Below are 27814 nucleotides of genomic sequence, written 5' to 3' on the forward strand. Positions count from 1 at the left end.
ACTTTTGCAGTATTTACTTTGTATAAAAAATCTAAATATTAATGCACCATAAGGTTAAAGTAAGAATTCAGAATTAACTTTTATAAGGCACAATTTTCCAATCTGTACTTATATGAAAAATCTTTCAGCAGTACAAAACAAAATGTTCAATTCTGCATAGAAGATTTTTATAATAACGGGAAACTTTAATCTTGTTTCTGATATTAAAATCTATGGTAAGGAATATACGTTCAAGAAACATTTTAAGCTACAGAGCATATGAAAAAATGCAAGACATTATTTTGGCACATCCAAAGCACTTTTACATTTCACTGTGTATCATATATTTTCATATTAAGAACATATAAAAAATTATATTTACATAAAGACAAGACACTTGAAAATACACAGAAAAGTTCTATAAGGTTACAGCGGCACCATTTCTACTTAATGACTATAAAACTTGAACATATCGTCCCTCCTCTGGCAAACTAGCGAAAGTGACAAATTAGCGACCCTGCACTTAAGGTCTATATTGCATTATTAAATAATACAATATAGACCTTAAGTGGAGGGTCGCTTATTTTTCACTTTCGCTAGTTTGCCAGAGGAGGGACGATATGTTATCGACTGAAATGGAACTTTTGAGCTCAATGAAGGGAGTTCAGCATTAAATAAAATTTGAAATGAACATAATTAGAACCAGAAGCTAACATTACCAGTACTCAATAGCTCGTCAAGTTCAAGAAAATAGAGTAGAGAACATACTGCAATACTGTAAGATTTCCAAATGGGTAATTATCTTTATTATGTAAGTCTTATGACTGACCTACTTACAACATAAATGTTGAGAGCTTTACTTCCATTTACCTACACACACCATGCTTAACCTAACCTCATCACCATGGCATTAAACATTTCCATGCAATTTTCTCATTTCTAACGTCACTAGCCATAATGAGCTATATAATCTAGATTACTCCCAAATGAAGTACCAGTAATGATCTATAAAGCAAGTGGAAAACAAAATATTTGCAGACCACATAAGTAATGGACTCCTTAGACTGGAAGAGAAAGGTAAACTGCTTGATCAAAGAATGAAAGAACATTAAGAAAAATTTATAGCACACTCAAAACTTATTGCGATAAAAAAAACATCTTCATATTTTGTCCACAATGTATCATAAAAATATATAGTATCATTACAAATACCTAAATTTTCAAATAATTTTCTATTTCAAAGTTGAAAATAAGTCCTTCGAAATTGTTGAAATTTTTCATCCTCTGTAGTACAGACTTCTAGAACCGGGCCGCTCATAGAGAGGGGGACATCAAGCGAGTACGGGGGCTTGGATGCTAGAGAGAGACAGATTAATTTTTTTTTTTATTTTTTTTGGAAGGAGAAGAGAAAATATTCTCAAACATCTATTTTGGAAGAAAATCAGTCACATATTATTGAAATGGTAATATGATTTCAACAAATTTTAAGAAGTAAGCTACTATTGAGGAGTAATGGTTAGCACGTCTGGCCATGAAATGAGCAGGTCCGGGTTCAAATCCTGGTTGAGACAAGTTATCTGGTTGAGTTTTTTTCCAGGGTTTTCCCTCACCAATTGAAGCACAATTGCTGGGTAACTTTCGGCATTGGACCTCGGACTCATTTCATCATCATCATCATCATCATCATCATCATCATCATCATCATCATCAAGACAATAGCCATGGTTAAGTTCATGTTGAGGTGTGCTGTACTTGTACAAGAGCACGACCGTTCAGCTACCTAATCATTCACAGAATAGGAGTGGTAATCAGAATAAGCCTCAGGCTGCAGTGCAAACCTTCGGGTCCCTCCTCTGTACAAGTGAAAAAAAAAAAGCTACTATTGAAGAATTAAAACTGAATAGCCTACTCAAGACCTTATATAAAAAAAATGTGAAGTTTTAGTTAGGATACTACTGTACAATTATTAATTAGGCGACATTACACTTAGTTACATTTGCATATTAATTTTTCTTAAATATATTTTAAATGTTTTAATGTAACCTATACTTGCATTTGTTTTTAAAAATTACGTTTTTTTTAATGATTGTAAGATATTATTAAACATGCTTATAAACTGCGTTTTTTTTTCAATTTCTCTTGCCCAAGTATAATAATAATAATAATAATAATAATAATAATAATAATAATAATAATAATTCTTTATTATTATTATATACTGGCAGAGTTAAGGCCATAGGGCCTTCTCTTACACTCTACCAGGTCACAAAGTATACAAGCAGTTAAAACTTAACAAAAAGTTAGAGTAGTTAGAATATTTCAATTTCAGTAACAAATAAGGGTGCCAAACATTTCAATAAAATTTCCTTTGCCTGTCTCACTACTATATTTGAACTAATAGACTTTCAACAATATTGGCGAGAGGTGAGAAGGACCTGACAAATGTTTGTGGGAGGAAAGAAACACAATTTCTATGAGCAGCCCTGCCTACAACATAAATGTACACTTTCAATCACTTAAGAATCACCAGTAAATAACAGGTCAGGCTAGTGAAAGTTCTTGTATCTTAAACTTTAAATATCACTTTATAATTATTCTTACTAATGGTCGAAACATTCATGTAAAATTAATGCATGTTATGTAGACATATCTAATAAAAAAATCATCAACGCAATCTAATGCTTTTGCAAATCATAACACTAGTATTTAATAACGCAATTTAAGAGAATACATCTTAACAATATTCCTTACATTTGGGTAGTGCAATGAATTAATAACCTTCTATTATAAATTTCGCAATTCTCAATTAAGTCTGCTCTTATTCATCTGTTACATTTAGCACAGTTTAGTATATTTGCAGAAAACGGCAAAATTTGAACCTCGATTCCAACAAGAAGACCACCATATTTGACTAAAGTCTGTAGTGACACTTTCAAATCAAATTATAATTTCATGAAAATACAATAATAAATCATAATATATATTCCCACAACTTCAAAATATCATACACCGATACTTTAATTATATTAGGGCATATTTATAAAATGCTACGTTAAAAGCTACTACTTAGAAGAGGAATCTGGTTTACTTATTGTTCTTAGAATTACAATAAATACATTGTTATATGAATCACACTGTGCATAAAAAATTAATTATAAATTATGGAATGAATACTAAAAAATGGTAAGTATTCTATTTCTAATACTTCAAATTATTTTAGTTTTTTAAAATCTATAAATGAAATTTATCACAACACTGCTGATACTTCGGTAACTATCACATAATCAGACAACAGCACACAATGAGCAAGAGGCATCTATGTTCATTATATATATAGATTAGTGGCAAGATTATCTGTAATCACAAGAAAGTTTGTTTCTCACTTTGAAAGCAGTCTCAAGGACGATAAGAGGATCTGTTAACTCTGCAACAGTCATACTTATACCATTCACATGGGTATATTCTGACAAATTTAATTAAAATAACTATATATTTCTATACTTTCAAAAGTGTTACATTTTTTTGACGGTAGAGTGATTCATCAGAATTCCTTACATGGGACAGTTAGTCAATCTGTATACTTTATGGATGAAATATGTATCATTCAAATAAAAATGTCAACATCTTATTTTAGATTTCACTGGTAAATTTAGTGATAAAAAATTACGATAATATTTATGCAATACGTTAAGAGAAAAGAATGGAAATAACCAAACTTCTTAGCAATCACGAATGTTGGATATTGGAAACGTGTATTTCCATAATTTTTAAACTGATTTCTTCAAGCACATGATAATAGTTTCTTCAGACTGCATGCAACAGAAAATTAAACATCCTTTAAACAGTTTTCATACACAATAAAATTATTGTTATTCAAACTTATAAGTTTCTAAATTTAAAAATAGGGGTGATAGATAATTCAAAATGACGCCCCCGTCCCCTTGTTTTACGCAATATTGACATGGCCGAATAATTGACTGTTGCACTGGTTCAAGGATGCCATTTGTAGTACAAATGGTGTTACAGGATGTGACAATTCATGGAAGATCATTGACATGGCCTACTGGTGTGGCATACACGAGGGTCTTTATATGTCCCTAAAAGAAGAAGTAAAACAGATTAAGGTCCAGTGATCGTGTAAGCCAACCTTGTTCTGTGACACCTGAAGTAGAGTAACTCATTCTTCTTGTAGTGGGAGATCAATCGTTCATCAGCACATATGCAACCACATGTCCTGTTCTGTTTAGTTACAGCTCTGTGTTGCGGATTCTTCATGAACAACATATGCAACATGTTCAGTACCTTAGTCCAAATTATTATTCACGAAGACACCAGTTTTGCGAATCGTTTTTACATCAAAGTACAGTGATACTCTAATTTGCAACTTGTGTGTTGTTCACTGATAAATCAATTTTCACAGGAGATGGTGTTTTAACACACACAACCAGCACATTTAGGACAAGGTAAATCCACATTCCATTTCATTCCACCCTTACCAGGTGCGGCTTAGTGTCAATAAGTGGTGTGACATCATAAATGACATACTACTTGATCCACGTGTTTTACCAAATCACTTAATGGGGAGACATTACAGGAACTTTTTAGAAAATATCCTTTCTGTTTTATTGAAAGATGAAGGATGGACAGAACAGAGAAAAATTTTCTCCAGCACCGGGACTCGAACCCGGGTTTTCAGCTCTACGTGCTGATGTTTTATCCACTAAGCCACACCGGATTCCAGTTCTGATGCCGGATCGAATCCCCTCAGTTTAAGTTCTACCTCTCAATTTTCCCTTTGGTGGCCTACCCTCATGTACTGTCACAGAATATATGACAGTGGCACAATGTCCGATGCACTATGTACAGAGGTGCACTCATTACGAGTGACTAATTTATTGAAAGAAGTACCGCTTGCAGTATGCAACAGGATGTGGCTCCAACATCACGGAGCTTCTGCACACTTCAGTCTCGTAGCAAGATGACATCTAATGACATTTTGGTAACAGATGGGTTATTGTGGTCCCATCCCAGGGCCTGTATGATGGCAAGGCCTTAATATGTTTGACTTCTTCTTTCGGGAACATGTGATGATCTTCGTGTACGCAACATCAGTAGACCATGTCGATCTACTTCCATAGATTAACACAGCCTGTAAAACCATTCGTACTACACCTGGTATCCTGAACGAGTGCAGCAGTCAATGCTTAAGCAATGCTTGTGTAGAAGAAGGTAGTGTCATTTTAAATAATTTCTGTAATGCACAGTATTACACCTTGCCAGTCCACCACTATGGAGTAATGGTCAGTACGTCTGGTTATGAAATGAGCGGGCCTGGATCCAATTCCTGGTTGGGGTTTTTTCCGGGGTTTTACCTCAACCATTGAAGCAGAACTGCTGGGTAATTTTCGGCGTTGGATCTCGGACTCATTTCGCCATCATTAATTCACATATCATCATCATCATCATCATCATCATCATCATCATCATCACCATCATCATCCATATAAAACCCGGAGTTAAAGCTCTCAGTGTGGCATGCTGCTCTTGTACAAGAGCACGGCCATTCAGCTACCGGTACCCAATCATTCATAAGAATAGAAATGGTAAGCACAATAAGCCTCAGGATGCAATAAAATTAATTGATTTAACTCACTTTTTGGGTATTTTCATTTTCGGTTAAAGATACTTACTGTATAAAAGGCTACTTAATCTTTGTATAGATTTGGTTTTCTAAATACAAGACTGTAACCTACACTAGCTACAATGGTGAAAGACAAGGTGCTTAAACGCCGTATTCTGAGAAGATGAATGAAGCTGTAGAAGCAGTACAGAATGGCATGACAGAGAAGGAAGCTGCACGCACTTCTGGACTGCCTATATCAATGCTAATCAGGAAGCTTAGTGGCACTATTCCTGAAGAACGAAGAATGGGGTAGCATGTAGGTTGACATCAGCTGAATAAAACCTCCCTGCATAATGGGTTTTATCATTGGTTAGGAAGGGCTTTCCAATTAACAGGCACCTATCATGTAATGCAGTGAAGAAGGTGCTTGATGTAGACAAATGACCCTATCCCTTCACGAATAACTTGCCGGAAATGACGTGGTTTCATGCATTTATGAAATGCAACTCTGTAATTTCCGAGAAACGTGCATCGAGAAATGGTCCCAAGAAGTGAAATTAGCTTTAACTGCAGATGGCTTCAGGGATGTCCTAAATTATCCAAGGATGTGTTTAACGCAGATGAGTCTGGCTTTATGTTGTGCCCAAAAGTGGCAAAGTCCAGGAATCTTGGGGCAGAGCTGACTATTATCACGTACCCAAAAAATGAGAAGGAACAATTAACTGTGATGAGGTGCTTCTCGGCAAGTGGGGAAACCATGCCATCTATGGCTATTTTCCCATATTATAGACTAGAGGTGTCACAGATTCTGTGCCACATTCATGGGAAATTGGTCTGTTAGAGAGTAGCTGGATGAATGGCGAAGTATTCTTAGAATATATTTCTAATCATTTCGTGGAATTTTTTAAAGAGAGAAAACATTCTAAGGTCTGTGATAATGCTTGCTGATGACCACCACTCCCTTGTGACATCCCAAATGAGTAACTTCTACAGCTCAAATTATATCATGCTGGTGTTGGTTGCACTACATCCCAATAGACATCTACTGCAGCCAGCTGATGTTAGTGTTTTCAAGCCCACAAAGGACGGTTGGAAGGAGTATACAATTGAAAATATCAGAACTATCAGAAGGATATGACCAAGAAAACATTTTGTCCCCTTTTACAATCTGTCTTCGCTACCAAAGCTAATGCAGAAGTAATAAAGAATGGACTTATACACACTGGGCTTTATCCATTCAACTGTCAAAATGTTAATTTTGGCAAATGAGTCCAGAATAGAGAGGTAAATAATCCTCTAGTAAGTACTGAGCAGAAAAAGAAGTTTCCCTATTCCAGGTCAAGAATTTCATTAAAATGCTAGAGGAGGAGATTAATCCTGCCACTTTGGTAGCATTTGAAGAGGTTCAAAATGGGAAGCAGTGGCCAGCTCAAGATTCCGCTAAGGATTTATTTCATCCCTGGCGTGACTGCTGAATTGAGGAAGTGGGAAGTCAATTGGAAACTAATTCGTAGAACGACCAGCTGCATCCGAGACATCACCTAATATACCTGCAAGCACAACTACCTAGTTACCGGAGTCATCACAAGTCACACCAAACACCCCCCACCAACCTGATCCATCTTGTGCATTTCCATCCTAATCCTCAAAGAAAATAAGTACTATTACAAGCCCCTTTAAAAGATCCAAAAAAGAAAATTGCTAACTTAAACAGGTGTCTCCTTCCAAAAATGGAAGCAGCATTTTATCTCGTCGGAAGAGAGAAAAATCTGCCAAAGAACAAAAGAAATTGATTGAAGACCTCGAAGATTGGATTTGCAAGAAACGCGGCAAAAGCTTAAACCAGAAGTTGAAGTAACTGAAAAGGGCATGGGTAGAATGTGACAAATGCAGATAGACTGTACATATTACTTTAAATGCATCCAAATGTCACATGTGGATGCATTTGGCTTGGATGAAGAGGAAATGGAGAAAAACTGCGTCATCATTCACTGTCACAATTGAAGCGGTAGCCGTAAAATGTGTCCACTAGTCTACAGGCCCTTTTTTGAGAGAATATTTAATTTGATTCTCCGTTTTAAAATGACTTGCTTACGTACTTTCGTTTCAATTATCTTGTAACAGAGGGCAGAGTACTAATTGAAAGAATCCGTTGTCTTGGAAAGCAGGGTCAGATGTGGAGTTGTAAAGACAAAAGAAATCTTCTGACTTATGGGGTCTTCTCAGGAAAAAGAGTTTAAAAACGCCAAGGGAGTAGTGCTATATACAGACTGTCCTTTCGCCAACAGATAGTTAGAAACTAGAAAAAGTCTTCACAGCTCTGAATGGTGAGATACTCTTAAGCTTCAAGGCAATGTTGCTCCTGTATAGGCTCTTCATGGGTGGAGCCAGAACAGAACATTTTTCACACATTGCAAAGAAACAGAAACTAATGACCTTGGCTCTTGTTCTTATGGTGAGCTCCTAAGACACATCTGCCACCATCATATAAGGAGCAAGATAGCTGCACTCTTGAGAAGCAAAAATTATGAAGTATATGAAGAGGTCCATGCACTTGTCACTGCTGACAGTACACGACGAGTTGATATTATCTCAATTGACAGAAACCGCAGATTAGACTACATAGTTGATTTCACAGTGTGATTTGAATCCAACAATGAACTGACCATGAAAAGCAGCTGATATATAATCCAACTATTCCATGTTTTAGATAAAGTATGACTTAAATGCCTGTAATAGAACTGATGATTGGTAATCATGGTTCAATTACATGCACTTGTCTTTTATTTTTGTAACTTTTTTTTCTCTCTCAAGAAACAAATTTGTTACGATATTGCCCTTCTTATACCATCTCTATAAAGAATGACATAACTGGTAACTTATTGGAAATCCAATGTTTTGATCTGAACTTAATTGCTAAGTATTTGATCATTTCTAGTTTAATGTGTCTCTTTTATAAATTATTTTGTATTTTGTTAATTGAGTCCATTATTTAATTACTTGTTAACTTCTCTCAAATATTTGTGTAATACTCTGTGAATTTGATATTTGAATTATTAGCTACCAATATTTGTATTATATTCTTAAAGTCACATTTAATTTTCTCTTAGTATTTTTTGTCTAGTATGGCAATCTGCAGTGACAGAAAGAATGTAAAAAAAAAAAATAAAATAAAGTCATTCTAAATTTCACTTCAGTGAACTTATAATTGTCATTAATTGATTAACTAGTGGACTTACTCGTGTTAATTATGTAAGATTTGTGTGGCTTACAGCTGTTTCAGTGCTTCATGCACCATCTTCAGAGCCTACAGAGCCGCACAAATCTTACATAATTAACACGAGTAAGTCCACTAGTTAATCAATTAATTATATTCAAGTGTTAAAAGTAGTGTACGCAAGATTCAAAATGTATTATATTTGTCATTGAAGAAAGCTTCCAATGGCGAAAATGTTCCTTCCAAGTCACAAGACATCACAAATACCCACCCAAACATTACAGAATGATAAATAATAGGATTGTTGATTTCAGTTGTTAATACCGTGCCACAACAAATGTCCCTTATTTAATAGATCTGAGCTTCAAAAAGAAAACTATTTCCTTTCTTGTGAAAATAGGTAAACCGGAATATGCATAAAGAATATTTTATAATCGAAATATGAATTTAGGAACCAGGGGCATCACTATAATATTTTTGTTTAAAGGAGAAAGGTGGTAAGGTTAAGAGGGCATATCTGATATATTATAAGAAAAATTTACGATTAAAACAGGAGAAATGTTTTAAAAATGATACTCATTAAAGTAAAAAAATTTCCTACTACACATAATAAGCTACTTCAGAATCACATGCAAATTGTTGTTCCTATTTCACTTGAACGAAGTTCAGTGTAACTTTTAGAAGTATGAATATGATCATTATTACATATTGGGAGGAGGGCATGTCAGCTCTGTCGAATAGGGTCCAGTATTGCCATTGTTATGTACATATACGGTAACTGATGTAAGTTATCGATTTTAGTATATCTGTCAAAGAATATTAATTCTGAGTATTTATATCCAAGTTCTGAATATTATACTCGTCTGCAACACTTATGTCGCAATGGAACATAATTTATTCTCAAATATCTTTCATGTAAAAATTTGTTCGAAAACATATACAGTAAGTGAAATAAAAATCAAATCTGAAGTTTGGTAATTGTAACAATATATTTCGTAATTAACTGGTATTCTATCTAAGCTAAAATGCTCTAAAAATTGGACTAGAAACCAAAAAAAAAAATACTACAGCAGCAGTAAAAACATATTTTAGAAGTTATTCATACATTTAAATAAGAACATCAAATTATTAATTTGTAGACATAAAACAAACTGTATTATATATTTCTTAATTTAAAATCAGGAATCCATCTCTGAGCACAAGTTCTACTCTTTCACTGATGATCTAAAATTTTATCTGTGTATACTATATTTTATGTTACAAGTATTAGCAAAATAAAATAAAATTAAAAAAATGTAAGCTAGGATTAATCTTTATCAAAACTTATCTGTAAGTATAATTATTAAGAGTGTGATCTCAAAACTCGATCAGTTCATTTGGAAATTTTTATGATTTATACACATATATTATGTTTGAGACCTCTATCATTATATTTTAAGCTTGTTTTCTTTCAAAACAAGGCCAATTCTTGTCTAAAAGTTTGTATTATTATGCATATTACTTGAAAACTCGCTCAGTCCGTACACCAGTGGATAAAAAGATTAGCCCAGTTCTTTCATAAAAATGGACTTAATGCGTTTTGAGACCATACTCTCAATTTTATCCACTTCAAACAAAACAAGATATTTCCTCAGTGCAGAATAAAACCCAAAGGTGTGCACCTAATATTTAAAAATTGTTATTGCAAGTATATACAAACAAAACTTACAAAATTAGTTTCTATGGACGGCAGTAGGCAATAACCAACATTCTTCCATACCTTACAGAGAAGTTCTTACATGATAAAGGTTAAAAATTATTATTTTGATTAGTCCGCGAAGTTTTTAATTTCTTTCAATGAAAATCGTGAACAAACGATTAAATTAACAAAGATAATAAACATAAACCTTAAACGCGAAATAATTATATTATTACCACAATAAACATAAAATACCTGAAGAATCATGAGGAACTTTAGTAATCACCTTAATTTATGTAATGTACACAATAAATTATTTTCCAAAAGAAGAAAATAATCACGAAAGAATGTCAATTCGAGAATGGAATAATAACTCATCACAATGCAATTTATTCACAACTGAATGTTTTCAGAAGAAGTATCTATCTTTAATGCTATAGTAACTTCAACAGTTATAATTTTTCTAATTATTGAACACCATTATTTGAGGCCAGAAACATACATTTTTTCAGGTATATAGAACAATTGTGACGAAATACATATAAATGAAAATTATTATGGTAAAATAATTAATTATAATAATTATTTTACCTGAGAACTTTGTAGTAGATTTTGTGAGAAACGTTTTACAAATTTCTTCCTACTTGTTCTGTTTCCCAGTACATGTCTGCCACTGAGAGATAATTATTATATGAATCTACACCAACAAGCGGCAGAAAAAATAAAATTAAAGTCTAGACAAACTTCTACGGAAAAAGGGAGAAATAAAATGAATCAAGTAAAAGCTACCATAGTGTTGTACGTTGTAAAAAAAAGGCAAGTAAATTTCTACAGCAGAAAACAAAGCAGAGTGCTAAAATTAATATGGTGCTTTATACAGTTTTCATTTGCAACACACATACCTAATACCATGCACGCATGCGTACATATGTATATCTATGTTAAATTTATGACTAGGTCAATCAGTGGTGTTATTTTTCTGACCTACTGGAAAGCTTTAAGTAAAGTTAAAATATTTATTTAAAACACAGATTAGTTTAAAAGAATTGGAAAGACACACTCCAACATTTCGAAATTACCAAAGAAGTGAAAAGAAATAAAAAATTATAAAATTGTGGATGTTGGCCATGTATTACGAGCCTATATATTTAAATCAGCGGCACTTAAGTCAAGAATGTAAAATAATCCTTCATTGAAGTTAGAGCTTATTTTCAGGTGAAAGCAAGTCATACCTTCCTAACTCTCTTAATCTCAACCTTCTTCCAATTTCAAACTCATTTTAGACTTACAAATATTTAAGATGGTGCCAAACAGCAGGAAATTATAATTCGAATGTTTTCCTATAAGCATTTACGAAAATGGGCAGGAAACACTTTAAAAAATCGTGTTCAAGTTTGCGACAATTTGGTGTTTTTAAAACACTGTCGTAATTTTGTTTTTCACAGACTTTATAAACTTATAAAGAATTTATAAGTTCTGCATTTTTACAATTTAAAAAAGGTTGCAGAAAACTACAAATGTGTATATTTTAACGCTCATTTATTACAGGAATGCCAAAACTCCTAGTGATTTCCTAGGTAGTACCTATGTTATTTTTTTAGCTGATTATTTAGCAACACTGTATAGACTACAATTACCAGGTTCTTTATCAAAAATGGAATTGATAACAACAAGGTAGTATTTCGGCGAGATGAGGCCGAGGATTCATATGATTATCTGACATTCGTTTTACAATTGGGGAAAACCTCGGAAAAACTCAACTAGGTCTGCCCAAGAGAAATCGAATTCATTCTTGGGTACAGCTCTCAATCAGCAAGCAAACAGGCCTCCCATCTGATGTGTTATAACCCACGATCAGTAATGAGGATATTATTACCGTATTATTATTATTATTATTATTATTATTATTATTATTATTATTATTATTATTATTATTATTTTGTTGTTACTGTTCTGCTGTGTGAAACAGTAAAACAGGAAAAAAAAAAAACAACAACTTATCAAGGCAGCTGTATCCATCTAATCAAAACACAAGTTTCAGTGTGCTTCTAAATATATTTTGGTTTACTATTGTCTAACAAACAATACTGTTTCAATACCTTCGTAATCAATTCTTATACTGGGTGTTCAGTTCAAAGTGTGTCATGGCTAGCAGTATGCCATCACGTGGCTAGTCGATGAGCCTAGAGAATTCAATCTTCCTACACTTCAGCAGAGGTGTATTACTTATCTGCCAGAGAAGTTGCCTAGCAAGTATGGCGTTCATTCAGAAGAGTACTTACTGATACGTACGGTAATGCCGGTAGTGGCAGGAATGTAAACTGTTTCGAAACATGTACTGAGGTGAGTTTTTTCTTACTGTCGGGATATGGGGAAAGGGTTAAGACGATTACTTACATATTTGTTGACATTAACTTCGACGGTCAACATGGACACAGAGCATTTGATTTGTATTGTGGTATGTTGCCATACGCAACCAATGATAACAAATACCCTGCGTACGACTTGGCCAAGCAAAACACAGTTCAACAGAGGTTATGGTAGCACACAGGCCGCCATCTGTTGCTACGACGTTCAAGTTATACCGTACTCGTTCTCAAGTTCAGATTGAACGCCTTGATTAATAGGCAACTTCTCTGACACAAAAGCTGAAACTTGCTTCAAATCGCTGACTCATCAACAGTGACATCATGACACACTCTGAAATGAACACTCAGTATACTACATAGTCGTAAAACAAACAATTTATTGCAGTTTTTAATATGGCCCTCTGAATGACCACTCAGTCTTTAAATGCTTCAGGAATGTAGTCATCTTCTTTTCTGTTTAAATACTGCCAGTATTTCTGATAGCGATTTACATTTTTCAATAATATTGACCATTCTGAGTTTCTTTCCAATATTTCAATTTTTCCTCTGATCACATAATATTACCCTAGACCCACAACAGCTAAGAGACCCACGAAAAACATTTCTGTAGACAGTAATCATCTCTCATTGGTCTGTGTTACTATTCAGGTTTGTAAATCAACACGTGGACAACCTTTTATTTACAGAATTTAATATGGATTCCTAGTTTCACTAATTTGAATGCACAATAATGCTGTCTGGATATTAACCACACTTATATATTCTTAAAGGCCCTGTTAACTTATAAAATGCAGTTTTAGATAGAAAATGACTATAATAGATCAGGTGAAGAGATTAATTTCTGTGAAAACCTGAGCGTCGTACAATAGAATGCTTGCAATCCACATTTAAAAGTTGCTGGAGTTAGAAAATGATATACATCCCACCTTCTCTAAGCTTCTTCGCTGTATCAGTGGTCATTATGACTTCCCTAGTTTAAGTACTCAGTGTTGCAACATATCTTACAGTTATTTTCACGAGTTATGGCCCGAATTAGGCCATGAGCTATCAATTCGAGCCCAAGAGAAGTTATATTACAAGAAGTTGGAAAAAAAAAAGAGCAAGCATGTAAACCAACAAGTAACCACAAACTGGCATGTCTGCGATGAATGCATCCCTTCAGCAACTCATCAACATTACTCCTGCTGTTGTGAAATTGTCATGATAAGAGATGTGAAAGAAGTGTTGAGTGTATTACATTTTTAATATACCTTTTCTGCCCAAGGGCAGGTCTTTCACTGCAAACCCAGCATTCACCAGTCTTTCTTATTTTCTGCCTTCCTCTTTGTCTCCTCATATGATCTGTATATCTTAATGTCGTCCATCATCTGATATCTTCTACCCCGAACTCTTCTCCCGTTTACCATTCCTTCCGGTGCATCCTTCAGTAGGCAGTTTCTTCTCAACCAGTGACTCAGCCAATTCCTTTTCCTCTTTCTAATCAGTTTCGGCATCATTCTTTTTTCATCCACTCTTTCAAACACAGCTTCGTTTATTATTCTGTCTGTCCAGTTCACATGCTCCATCCTCCTCCATATCCACATTTCAAAAGCTTCTAGTTGCTTCTTTTCATTTCGTGTAATTTCCATTTTAACTTTACTCTGCTGTATTATTTAGGGACACAATGAACACTGCTAAAACAACAAGAACATACAAACTTTGTAGCTTACTCTTACAGTGTGGTGAAGAATGGGAAGAATGGAGAAAAATTCTCTCTGGTACCGGGACTGGAACCCAGGTTTTCATCTCTATGTGCTGACGCTTTATCCACTAAGCCACACCAGATTCAAATTCCAATGCAAGATCCAGTGTGGCTTAGAAGATAAAGCATCAGCATGTAGAGTTGAAAACCCGGGTTCAAATCCCAGTGCCGAAGAAAATTTTTCTCCGTTCTACCTATTCTTCTCCATATGGTAATACAGAATTCCTGCATGGAAATATCATATGTACTTCGGTACATCATACCAATATGATAAGCATAAAGTAATCACTTCGTGATTCAGGACGGTGTCCTGTTCTGTCAGACCATGGCCACTTAGTCACTCGTAATGAGTGCACCTCTATACATAGTGCGTTGGACATTGTGCCACTATCACACATTCTGTCACACGATGTTTATTATAGACGACAGCTCTCCATCTACATTTTCAATATCCATGTACTGTCTTCAGGAGATGGTGTCTTTTATATGTATCCTGAAACCATTGCACCATTGACGATGTATATTCCATGCTTCACCTTTTGTCTACAATCACCTGGACTTGAAAGTCAGGGATTTGATCTTATTTTGTGATTCATATGCAGGTCAGAATAAGAATTATACAATGTTTCGCTTCCTTCACAATCTGGTTCATGTTGAAAAAAGATTTGATAGCATTCGAGTGACATTCCCAATTAAGGGTCATTCTTAGATGGGCAGATAAGAATATGGGTCTGATCAATCAAAAGACCAAAGCCGAAATTCCGAGTGATTGGGCAGATGTGTTCAGAACGGCTAGAAGATCAGAGTCTTTTTCGATTTTGGTCAAAACATCTAGATTCTTCATATTATGTAAAAAAAAAAAAAAAAAAAAAAAAAAAAAAGTCCTTTTCAAACTAGACTGATCAAAGAGCTGAAGATTGAAAAAAGCCATGAAACACTCATCTTCCATCGCTCAACATACCATGGGTTGTATTCAAGTTCTGTGATCAAGACCTCACATTGATTGCGGTTGTGCAATCTGCAGGAAAATGAATTTCAACTATCCAATTATTTACAAGAAGGTAAATGATAATGTTAATAATAGCAAGATGTCTTCTTGTCCACTACCTAGGCCCATTTTTTAAATTTAATTAAGTCATTGCCCTTGTTACGTTTGCTTTATTTTAGATTTCATCCCACTTACAAAGGACCAATTGAAGAAATTTTGCTCCACAGAAGCCCAACAATACTTGCAGTATCTGCCCCATAAGTAGTTGAATGATAAAAAAAAGTTCTAACAACATTCATGTAAAATTGTTTCTTTAATTACAGGATTTATAAAAATGTGTAATGACATTCCTCTTTCTTTTCTTGTGTATTTGTTCACTTTACTGTATTATCGTGTATTTAACATACTGTATGTGTGTCCATTATATAAAATTGACAGTTTTAAAGTAATTAAAAAAACACAATTGTTGTTTTGATATGAAAAGATGTTCATTGCCTAATTAATAAATAAGGATTTTGAGTAACCAAAACTTAAAAATAGTTTCCTGAAAAATTTTTATTATCTGACATTCCTCCTTCTTCTCCTGTAGCCTTCATATATATTCAATCACTATCACTGATTTCTTTCAGCCAATACTTAAAACTTTTAAGAAAAAGAACTAAGGCCTGTATATCTTTATAGCAATAGGGATACTTTAAATGTTACCAAATGTTTCTTCGTTTTACAAGTTTTTAATAACTTTACTTTTCAAATATATTTTTGAATATTTATTGCAGTGTTACTGGTAACTCGATTTAAAAAAAAAAATTATAATCGATTCCAAATTCCTTTTATAATGAAAGTTTTTAAATAAATTCAAAGTTTTAACTCATATATTTGATAGCAAAATCCGAATGGCTTTATACCAAGGGCCTTGAGTATTAATAAATATTTGATAATATAGAAATATAAGTATCGGAAATTTGTATTGGACAAAGTTATTATTACATTCACAGTTCCCTGAATCTCAAGAAACAGCAGCACTTCACAGCTTCCAGAGATTCAGGATGGTTCACTGGAGTGATACCGGTACATCGTGGAACATCTCTGGCCATATAAGGATCTTCCTCCAGTTCAATGCTTAACCCATTCACATAATCTAATGCTTTGTTCACGAAGTGTTTAGAATAAACGAAATTCTGGGTAGGTTTGAAATTACACCAATTTATTCGATTCAACCATGAATCTACCTGATGATCTTTCGTTATTTGGAAATCCACGAATATTTATTTCAAGGTCTGTGTTCGCAGTTTTTAGCACCCAACAAAACACTGAGGCATTTCCGATACACCAGCACACACACTTATGTATAAAATAATACAACACAAATAATGTGGTTATAAAATCTAACAATCATTATATTTCTGTTATTACTTCATTATTGTTGTAGATGTAGAGCTGTTACTCCAAAAATACCTTCTTCTATATCTCTATTTTCATTTTTGCGATTATCTTACCCAAGATTTATAGTGGAGTCACTGTAGATTCCGGCCTGGCTCCACCTACCATACTGTCGTTACAAGCAGGTGCCATGTGCCCACATGGTTCCCGAATTTGCATCGGAGCTGTCATGACTCTTTGTTAACTATACTTGAATGATGAATTTTCAAAAGAACTGAAGTCCACATTTTGGGGGTTTTGAGTTGAGAGCATCATTATGTTACCGTGTGCAAAGGGCATCATATAGTAGCAGAATGACTTTAATCCACAACTATTATATAGTGTTTCTTAGTAGCAGAATATTTGGTTAGGGAGAAAAACAACTTTAGTCCTTGACTCAAGTTATTTGTCTGTCAAGTACTGAAGCAACTTCCATAATAATATACATAATATGTAATTTTAGTCATGCAATAAGTTGGCAACATTTGTTTTTATCTGTTGTGGTTGGTAATTCGTTAGATGAGAAAATGTATTACGTGTGGAGAACAGAGCATGAATATGAAAAGCAATATACTCAATGATCGTGCTAAATTTGTAGCTGAAGTAAAAAGTATTGCAAGATGCAGCCAAATTAAGCATCAAGAGTGAGGATTTTCTTGCTATCACATTTGACATACATGAAAAATGTATGTATGCCTAAAATACCAGTTGAGGACATATATTACTATCACCAGCTTACAGTCTCGGGTTTAACTGTTTGTTATTCTTTTCGTTTACAACATGGAAGCCAGTGAAGTGTCCTTCTTTGTTTACAATGAAGGACAGGCCAAGAAAAGTCTTAATGAGATATGTAGTTTTCTCCTGCAATACTTCAATAACTGTGTCCCATTCAGTATTAAAGAACTGGTTGTTTTAGGACAGTTGTCAGGGACAAAATAACAACACACACTAATTACATTCTTAATGGCAATAAGTGCTCAGAAACGTTTCAACATCAAACTTCTCTCCATCAGAGCACTCTTTCTTGGCATCAGGGATTTCGCCATCATGAAAAGAAGTTTGAGGCCATGTGGACAGAATCTACATGATGAAGGAAGTTTGTGAACTACAGTTCGTTATAATGGAAACAGAAATTTTACAGTTACCATTGTGGAGAGTAATGATGTGTATGACTTCAACTAGTGGCCATATATTTACAAAAGAAGTGCCAATTCTGTAGAAACTTCTGTTAAGGACATTCCCAGAGAAAAGGAGTTCTGCTTTTCTGCAGAAAAATTTGGTATAGTGTTGGCTAAACCATTCATTGAGGAAGCAGTTCAACATACTTTTATCTTGGGACCAATCTACCCACATTTTCCAGATTTTCTTACTAGGAATGGTTATTCCAGTGGTTTATGCCCGATCAATGAAACCAAAATTTAAGACATTTGCAGAATGCTTAAGTATATTCCTGAAGAAGAAGATGTGGATGCATTTTACAAAAGCATTTTAGCATGGAAGACAACAAAGAAATGAAAGAAGAAACTAAGCTTGCTCTCCTTTGAAGCACTCCTAAGAGTTTTCTTTGCTCTTGTGATTAACAAATGTTAATAATGTTGTTCAACAACTGCAATAAATTTAAAAGTCATGTTGAAGTTAAAGTTCTGATTAAGTTGAATAATATATGATAAGAAGGATTATATTACAATTTCAGTCAACAACTTATCAGATTGGTACAAAAACAAGTTTTGTTACAATGATCACATTATAATTCTTGGTTGTATCGACGAATATTTTCGATTTTACAAGAAATCACCATCAGGTGGAAGCAATAAATTAGACAAATTGAACACAAGTGAAATATAAAATACATACCCAGTACATAATGAATAAAACAGTATAGGAGCATTATCATATGTCAAAATATTAAAACTTATAAAATTCAAAATGATTAAAAATGTTGTATTTATTGCATGCACATCATTAAAACATAGATACAACAATGTAAAAAGTTTTTGTGTGTGTAACATATCTATTGATGCAAATATAAACTAAGAAAGAAAAAAGGAAGTTTGTTACATAACACAGAAATTATCATGTGATAACAATAGGCGCGAGTGATATCAGGTTGTGTTGCAGTCAACAGTATGTGAATCTCAGCTAACATTGAGGGATGACGTCACCACGTCAAGTTCTTAACACATATCGAGAGAATGAAGCATTCTAGAAGCATGTGGTTTTCACTGTTATATTTGTTTAAACAAAATCTTTATTGAGTACTGTACTCCTTTCATTTTAAGTTAACAGGGCCATTAAGTTATTTAACACATGCAAATAAGAAAAGAATGTCATCATCATCCAATTCAAGCACTAGACCTAGTGGTCTGTTGCAGTCTCAATTGTCACAAGCCATTTTTTTAATGGCCTTCCAACAGACTGTTGTCCAGAAGGGCGGTAATGTAGCACTGCCTTTGACCATCTTTCTGTTGGCATTTTTTCTCAACATGCTGTTTCCAATCAACTCTATAGATGTGAAGAAAATTGAATATAGGTTGGACGTTCAATTCTTCCAAAATTTCTGTCTTTCATTTTCTATCCCAAAGTGTATATCACGCCATTTTTCTCATGAATTTCATTTCGTTGGTAGTTATATGTTGAACACCTTTTCATTTCAAAGTCCAGGCTTCTGATCCATAGACTAAAGTAGGTTGTGCTAAAATGTTGTACAGTAGTGGCAAAAAAAAACCGGACCGACCCTTGTAGCTGATTTCAGAGCCTTGTTCACTCCAGATCATGATAGACTGGTAACTAAGACTTTCGTGGTTCGAATCCTGCCTGGGAAGGAAACTTTTTTTTTGTTCCTTATTCAAATTTATTCCCAATATTTTTCGATTGTTGATAAAATTCATGTTCTAGGAATAATAAGTTAATTAAGTAATAAAATATCACTTCAATCCAAAAGTATTGGGAATAAATTTGAATAAGGAACAAAAAAAAGTTTCCTTCCCAAGCGGGATTCGAACCACGAAAGTCTTAGTTACCAGTCTATCATGCTCTGGAGTGAACAAGGCTCTGAAATCAGCTACAAGGGGTCCGGTTTTTTTTTACCACTATTGTACATCTTTAATCTTGTATGTTTCTGTACTAAATTAAGTTTCACAACTGAACTGATAATGCCTTTAAATTTTACAAAATTAGTTATTTTAGTACCAATATCCTTTCCTTTTTCACATGAAAGATGGTACCCTAAATAGTTAAATGTATTCACTTGTTCTAGAATCCTGTTTACAATACAGATTTACTTCTTATTGGATATTTACCTTTAAAAGCCACAACTTTTGACTTTTCTACAGAAATGGTCATATTATAGTCTTTTGCAACTGTGTTTAATGAATATATTGACTTTTGGAGATCATCTTCTGAAGTGGCCAATAGAACCTGGTCATAGGAAGCATTATCAACACATAGAAAAATCAGTCTCTGGACATTCTGCTTAATAGGAAAAAAAAAATTCTAAGTTAAAAATATAATTTCAATTTCTTTACATACTGAACAATGAACTTATTTTCAGCATATGCTGAAATATCACAAAAGCAAATTTCTTCCTTCAAATTAAAAATACTACACTAGTATAGCCTATTTCTTATCCAGAAGAACATTAGAAGATACTCTCATTCTTTTCTTAACAAATAACATAAAGATGGCAGTTTTCACTCATTCTTCAAATGTAGCTTGAGATTAAGAGAATTTGTGCATGCTTGGTCTCACAGAATGAATAGAAGTTATTATACCTGATAAAGTAAACAAAATATTAAGTGATAGTAGAATAGATATGCAATAAATACACACGAAATAAGAGCCTATCATATGTAATACGAGTTTAAAGACTTGGTAATGTATGACAGAGCAAATTAAAATATTGATGACAAGGTGCAAAATTGTACAATCATAGTCACTTCAGTTTTATTAGAGCAACAGTAACAGATGGACACAACAGCAGTTAAGGAATTTATGCTTGAAACAACTGCTGTGTGTATCTACATAAAATGCCTTACATAATATTTTTTAAAAAGTTAATGGGTGCTGTAACATCGTCATCTTCTCATACTGTAGAACTGCATGTCAGAACATTCTGCCAAATTGAGGGTAACTGAGAACGAAACAGTTGACCAGGTTAGCAAGAGAAGATGTAGTTTGTAGGTCTACAGTATAACTAAAGATCTGAATACCCCACACACACTAGCCAAATTGATCATATAAGAACACTACACAAAAATTAGTCATGCCCACAAGACTTCAGCTCTACATAACACAGAAAAGTACTTTTTACTAGCACTGTCAATTTAATCAATTAATCGAACTGATTAACAAAACTTTAAAATTCGATTAACTGATCAAATGTGTTTTAATCGCTTAATCAAACCAATTAAAAATAATCTTGTAGTGAAGGAAACATAACTGCCTTGTGAAGTCTGTGTAGCACAAAATCTGTACATCATTTGGTGCAGCAAACTCTTAAGCTAATGAGTGACATGTCATTAGTTTAAATTAATGTTCTTGTCTCCTTACCGGTGCTTTACAAAACTAAAAACAATAGTACTCTCAGTACAACTATGCACAAATCCCACCTTAATAGCTTTTTTTTTTTCTTTGAAAACATGGCCTTTGCGACTATTTACGTTCATAAACTATGAAAGGACATACCGTATATTGTATTTTTTATAAATGAATATTTATGTTTCGTCCACATGCACTTGACTTGTCCACTAGTTGTTTATGAAACTATCAAAGCTCAGCTTTTTGTAGCTCTAGATTATCACGTAAAGATTAATTTTTTGATCCTACAGAATACGTCTGTTATGGTAACAATTAATATCAGAGGAGAAAAATTCGAACCCGGTTATTGGTTCTACATACCAAGTGCTCTAACCATTGAGCTACGCCGAAGTTCAATCAACAGCACAGGATCGAATCCCCCTCTTCCAGTCTTTATCCCTTTGTGGCCTGACTCCAAGTTCGACATGTATGTTGACATTTTTATATTAAGTCAACTGCCTTTATACAAGGAAAGCACTCAGTTGAGTGACTTGGTGGCTGGGATTCCACAGTAGTATGCACTGTTGCTCGAAGAATCTACATAAAGATTAATTGTTTGATCCCACAGAATATGTCTGTTACGGTAACAATTAATATTAGAGGAGAAAAATTCGCTCCAGCACAGATGATCGAACTCGGGTCCTTGGTTCTATGTACCAAGTGCTCTAACCATTGAGCTATGCAGAAGTTCATCCACAGCACCAGAAAAGCACAGAGGAGGGGGATTCGATCCGGTGCTGTGGATTGAACTTTGACATAGCTCAATGGTTAGAGCGCTTGGTATGTAGAACCAAGGACCCGAGTTCGATCCCTGGCACCAGAGCGAATTTTTCTCCTCTAATATTAATTGTTACCATAACAGATTTATTCTGTAGAATCAAAAAATTAATCTTTACGTAGATTCTTCGAGCAACAGTGCATATTACTGGGGGAATCCTGGACACCAAGTCACTCCTTGCATAAAGGCAGTTGACTTAATATAAAATGTCAACATACATGTCGAACTTGGAGTCAGGCCACAAAGGGAAAAACACTGGAGGAGGGGGATTCGATCAGGTGCTGTGGATTGAATTTCAGCATAGCTCAATGGTTAGAGCACTTGGTACATAGAACTGAGGGACCCAGGTTCGATCCCCACCACCGGAGCGAATTTTTCTCCTCAAATATTAATCCTAGATTATCAGTTCACTTTCAAACATTGTGCGTGATTGCTGGTTATTCAGAGATCAATGTATTCAGTGTCATATATTTGTGAATTGTAGTTGTTACAAATGTGGGTTATGAACTGTTGTGTGGAAAACTTTGTGAAAGTTTCGGAATTAAATTAAATTAAATTAAATGATTGTGGAAAGGTGACAGACATGTAAACATTATTTTGTAAGAAATGCGGAAGATTGTCTAGTTATAGTGGAAGCAGAATCTCCAATATCACATTAAGCATGTTCATCCTTTCCAAGGTGGATCTAAGTCTACTAATGTTGCTAGTTCCAGTTCATTCCAGTTGAGAAAATCAAGGTTGGGGCACCTAATAGTGAAGCCTATATCCTGTGTTAAAGAAATTTAAATAACAAATACATTTATGAAATATTTTCAACATATTGACGTGTTTGGCAGAGAAATGTAGCCCAACTATAATATAAATAAGTGTAAACTACAAACTTTTTTTTTTTTTTCAAATTTTTTGCACATCATAAGTGTCAATTGCATAGACAGAGTTATGGGGGGTGGGGGGAGGCCTCAACTTTTTTTTTCTATTAACGTTAGAAAATATTGAATGCAAAAGACTTTTCTCGCTTTTGTTTATGATTAAGTTTCTGTGCTTAAATTGACGAAGTAATGTCTTCAGATCATATGTCTAGACTATAATATTTATTTTAAATTTCTGAATGTATAAGAATTTGTATACCTCGTTTGAGGAACGGAAGCACTGTAATGTTCCTTTTGTAACAGCCTGTACTCCTGTGTTAGAAGTCTGCAGCAGCCATCTACTGAATTAGGTGTTAGTGAAAAAAAAAAAAAAAACACCACAGTCCCATGTTAAAGGAGTGAAAATTTACAGTAGTTTTCATAAAACAATCATGGTCCAAAGATTTTTTTGTGAAAACAGCCATTTTCCAGGAATATGGTACGATGGTAGCATTTACAAATAATATCCCATTCATAAACAAAAGCAAGAAAAGTCTTTTGAATTCAATATTTTGTAATGTTAATAGAAAAAAAAAAGAGCTCAAACAAATTTGTGGGGGGGGGGGGCAGTGCCCCCACATACCCTTCTGTAACTCTGTCTATGGTTATGTCCTATTATAATTTGTAGTAGACCTACAGTTGACACCCTATACAACTCGGTCTGAAACATTGTGATATGGATGTAACACAAAGAAACATGCACCCCAAAAATAATTTTATTAAATGACCATATTCCGATATACTGTACCACGGTGAAGCTATAATGGAGGAGAAAGTAAATTACATCCCCCGTAACCTCGTTATATCAGGATTCTATGATTTTGCTTTGCCCCCCCCCCCCCCAAAGAAACGGTTTTCTCTCCGCCTATGGTCAATAGCTTCTTAATAATTATTTCCAAGAAACATCAATAAAATTGAAAATGAAGTATTTCGTTGGCTTACTTCTAAAAACACATAAATGCATTTGAGGAAATTGTACAAGAGAGCAAAATAACTTATTCTTTCTATACCTAAGTTAACATCTGTTATGCATTTGTTATTTATAAAATATGGAAAAATTTGCACTTACGTGTTTTTAGCAGACGCATTTTGAAAATATACACAGATTTTGACATTCGAGAAAAATTAAGCTTATGGGGTTTCAAAAGTAAGCCAACGATTTTTAGAAATGTGTGTTCTTTATAGTATACAGAATAATTATAAATGTTATAAACTTACAAACATTGTTTAAAATCGATTAAAATTCGATTAACTGATCGATTAATCGATTAAAGGCATCCAGTTAACTGATCAAAGTGTTTAGTCAATCGACAGCTCTACTTTTAATATTAGTTTATCATCCCAGAAAAATCCATTCTTACAAAGCAGCTGTGGTAATATTTTTGTCGAACAAAGCTGAAATCCTGCTTCACTGGACTTTGATATATGCAAGATGGATCATTCAACATATGAAAATTACCTAGTGAACTGTGATGCTCTTTCTAACAATTTTAAAGCAATTCAACATATTGGGTTGTAAGATATAGATGCCTTCATTGCTAAACAGCTGAATATTGAAAATTAACCAGCCAACATACACCCTGAAATCTGGTCCAAGTGAAGGCTCTTAATGTAGTATGAAAACTTCTAGTCATATTCAGTGTTTTACTTTTTCCAACTTCAATAATTAAAGAATTGCAACTCCGTCTCTGCAAAAGTATGACATAGATGTATTTATGAAACAATTAACTTATGTACAGACTTTTCTGAAAGTCGAGGCATTTTCTAAAATTTCTTAACCTATTAAGAAGGACTTCCATAAAGATAAAGATACCCTTTAATTCACGAAAGAATTAGAGTTTAAAATCATAATATTTTTTTCGATCATTTTAATTAGGGCTACAATTATTTTGGCAATACCAGTACTTCAAATATACAAATGTAACAAATAAAAGTAATTCAAGCTATTCTTGTGTGCTTATTGAGGAGTTTCTATCGCAAATATATTCCTCAAAATAATGGTTTCTACTCTGAATGGGAACTTCTTTTATTTGGCGTTATTATGACTGCAATAGAACTATTACCCAATGTCCTATGAAAGAACAGAACTATGATTTGAGGTAAAGATCCTGTAATATGCCTTAATAATTCCAGAAGCCTGGTGGAAAAGTTACAGACATTAATTCTGTCATAAAGAAAGAGAAGGTTCTCCTAATCTAAAATCCGTAGATGGTTCAGAAAATTAACGAGAATTCCAAATACGAAAAATATTAGAAATTGCATAATACTCTGGCATCTCTTGAAAATCTGGTCTCCATGATTATAAAAATAAATCCTAATAATTTCTCAATAATCTTTGTTACCTTAGTTCTGTGGATAGTGTATGCAAGTGGTACGTGGTTCGATTCCCAGTGTGGGCAATGGAAGAGGTTTATCTTCCATCCATGAGATCATGTTTTTGTCCTTTGTCTTACATTTGTCCTATATGTCTCCATGGTGGACTTGCATTGTACTGACAACACAGTCAGGGAGGCCCACATAGAGAGATTCTAGAAAGATTAGATTCTAAGTCCAAAGTCATCTTCCCTTACATAGTATTGAAGTAATAAGAGAAGGATAAAAAATAGCAATACAAAGAAGAAGCCCCACCATCGAGTCATTTAAAAAAAAAAAAGATATTTCTTTGTTGACCTTCAAATACCCAAGAAATAAAGCGATTAAGCTCTCAGGAAATCTAAAAAATTAGGTGGTTTATTCAAGGACACATAGATTAGTGTTACAAATTTAAATCCTATATCTTGTCCTTTTCATCTTGACGGATTTCCATCTTTTTGTAAGTTGTTCCTGGTGTTGAAAGCCAATTGTCACCAGCTTTGAAGACAATGGACTTAAAATTGCTTTAGCATAGCCTACTAGCTAGGACAGGGCCAGGGAACAGCTGCTCTAGAGTGCTTAGCTTCTCCCGCTATAGTTGCTGTTGCACGTGTACTCATATACCAACTGCTCTGTTTACTACAAGAGTTTGCCACCCCTGAGGTAGGACCAAAAATATAAGTATTCAAGATGAACTGGGAATATCAGATTTATGAAATGATGTAAAAAAAAAAAGTTCACATAAAAAATGAATTGTAGAACCACGAACTTAGCTCTGGATCTAATAGTACATGGAAAGAGATCAAGAGGAAGACCAAGATCAAGACAAAGGAAGACATGAAAGATACGAGGAGAAAGAATGCAGGATGAGATCTGGAAGAGGAACAAATGGAGGCTCTATATTACCCAAAGAAACTGAAAACAACGCTAGATGATGATGGAAGATGAGGACGATGACCATCATCGTCATCATCATCATCATCATCATTTATAATCTTATGGGAATGAAATGGTGTTTTAATCTTTGTGTAGGCCTTATTTTTAATAAAACTGAAGCAATTTCAAAACTATCTCTTTTTTTTTTTGCATAATCCCATAAATTACTAAAAAAAATAAGACTAGAATAACGATGATCTTAACAAATGCTGAATAAACAATATTACAAAATGTCTAAGAAACAATAACATATAACTGGGGTTTCAAGAAAAGTAGCGCCAGTTGTTTTACTAAAATAAAATTCGGAATATACACAAACAAATGGTAAAATTATGCAACTTAAAAATCATTGTTTTTTCAAATGCAGTAAGAGAAAATGCTTACACTGAAATAGGCACTTATATAGTAGAGAGCAGTAGCATAAATGCAGTTCCATTAACTTCCATAACTGCCACTGGGTCCAATCAATAAAGAAACTTGGTATAAAATGCTTCATTTAAAATAAACAGGATATGACAATAGAGTCTGATAATATTCGAATTACAGCAAATAGGATTTCTGAAACAAAAAATATCACTTTATGTTTAAAAATTGGACATCTAAATTATGTTGAAAAGGGATTGTCAACAAACCCTTCTTCTTTGAGTCTTTCTGAATATTCCCTTACATATTTCATATAATCGATCATAGTTTGAGTCAGTGCTGATTCCACAACATAATTTGGCAACCAACCCTTCAGGTTGACATTTAAAAGCCACTGGAACATACATCGATTATCATCATTTGGAATAGGCCGCATTACCCAGCATGTAGGCCCATTCTCACCCCTGTTACGAACATAAAACATAAGTCAGTCTCTTAATAACATGGAAGTAACATGAAAGAAAACTATCCCTGCAATAGCTGCTGAAGGGAGCAAACATCTTCATTGTATTTCGTATAATAGCTAACATCAGAAAACACTTTAGCTGACTTGTTACCAGTAGTAACATTACACAGAGTGCATATTTCCAGGAATTAGGTACGATAAAAAATCTAAACCACAAATAAGTATGATTCATAACATCAACCTAAGCTAATACTGATAAGCAATCAACCTCGTTCTGTTTTTTTGTAAGAACATGTGTGAACATTAATACTATGAAACAAATTACAGTCAACTCTGGATATAGTGAACCTCTGCGGACTTGCATACTTCATTCACTATATCCGAGGTTCACTAAATCCAAAGTGTCTCTCCCCTAACCTTAA

At 34.0% G+C, this 27814-nt stretch overlaps 1 protein-coding gene across 3 annotated transcripts in view; it reads right to left on the reverse strand.

The window, feature by feature from the left end:
* Window positions 1–306: 306 nt before the first annotated feature.
* The window catches only part of Start1 (Steroidogenic acute regulatory protein-like), a 75210-nt gene continuing 47702 nt past the window's right edge, over window positions 307–27814 (reverse strand). For 2 of the 3 annotated variants that reach the window (XM_069828825.1, XM_069828807.1), the window contains one exon: window positions 307–27390. In XM_069828825.1, coding sequence (XP_069684926.1) covers window positions 27168–27390 — 223 coding nt within the window. In that variant the 3' untranslated portion in view covers window positions 307–27167. The remainder of the gene's footprint in view (window positions 27391–27814) is intronic. The other variant, XM_069828816.1, reaches the window with a different exon arrangement.

This window comes from Periplaneta americana, chromosome 1 (assembly GCF_040183065.1).
Source record: "Periplaneta americana isolate PAMFEO1 chromosome 1, P.americana_PAMFEO1_priV1, whole genome shotgun sequence".
NCBI classification, from domain to species: Eukaryota; Metazoa; Arthropoda; class Insecta; order Blattodea; family Blattidae; genus Periplaneta; species Periplaneta americana.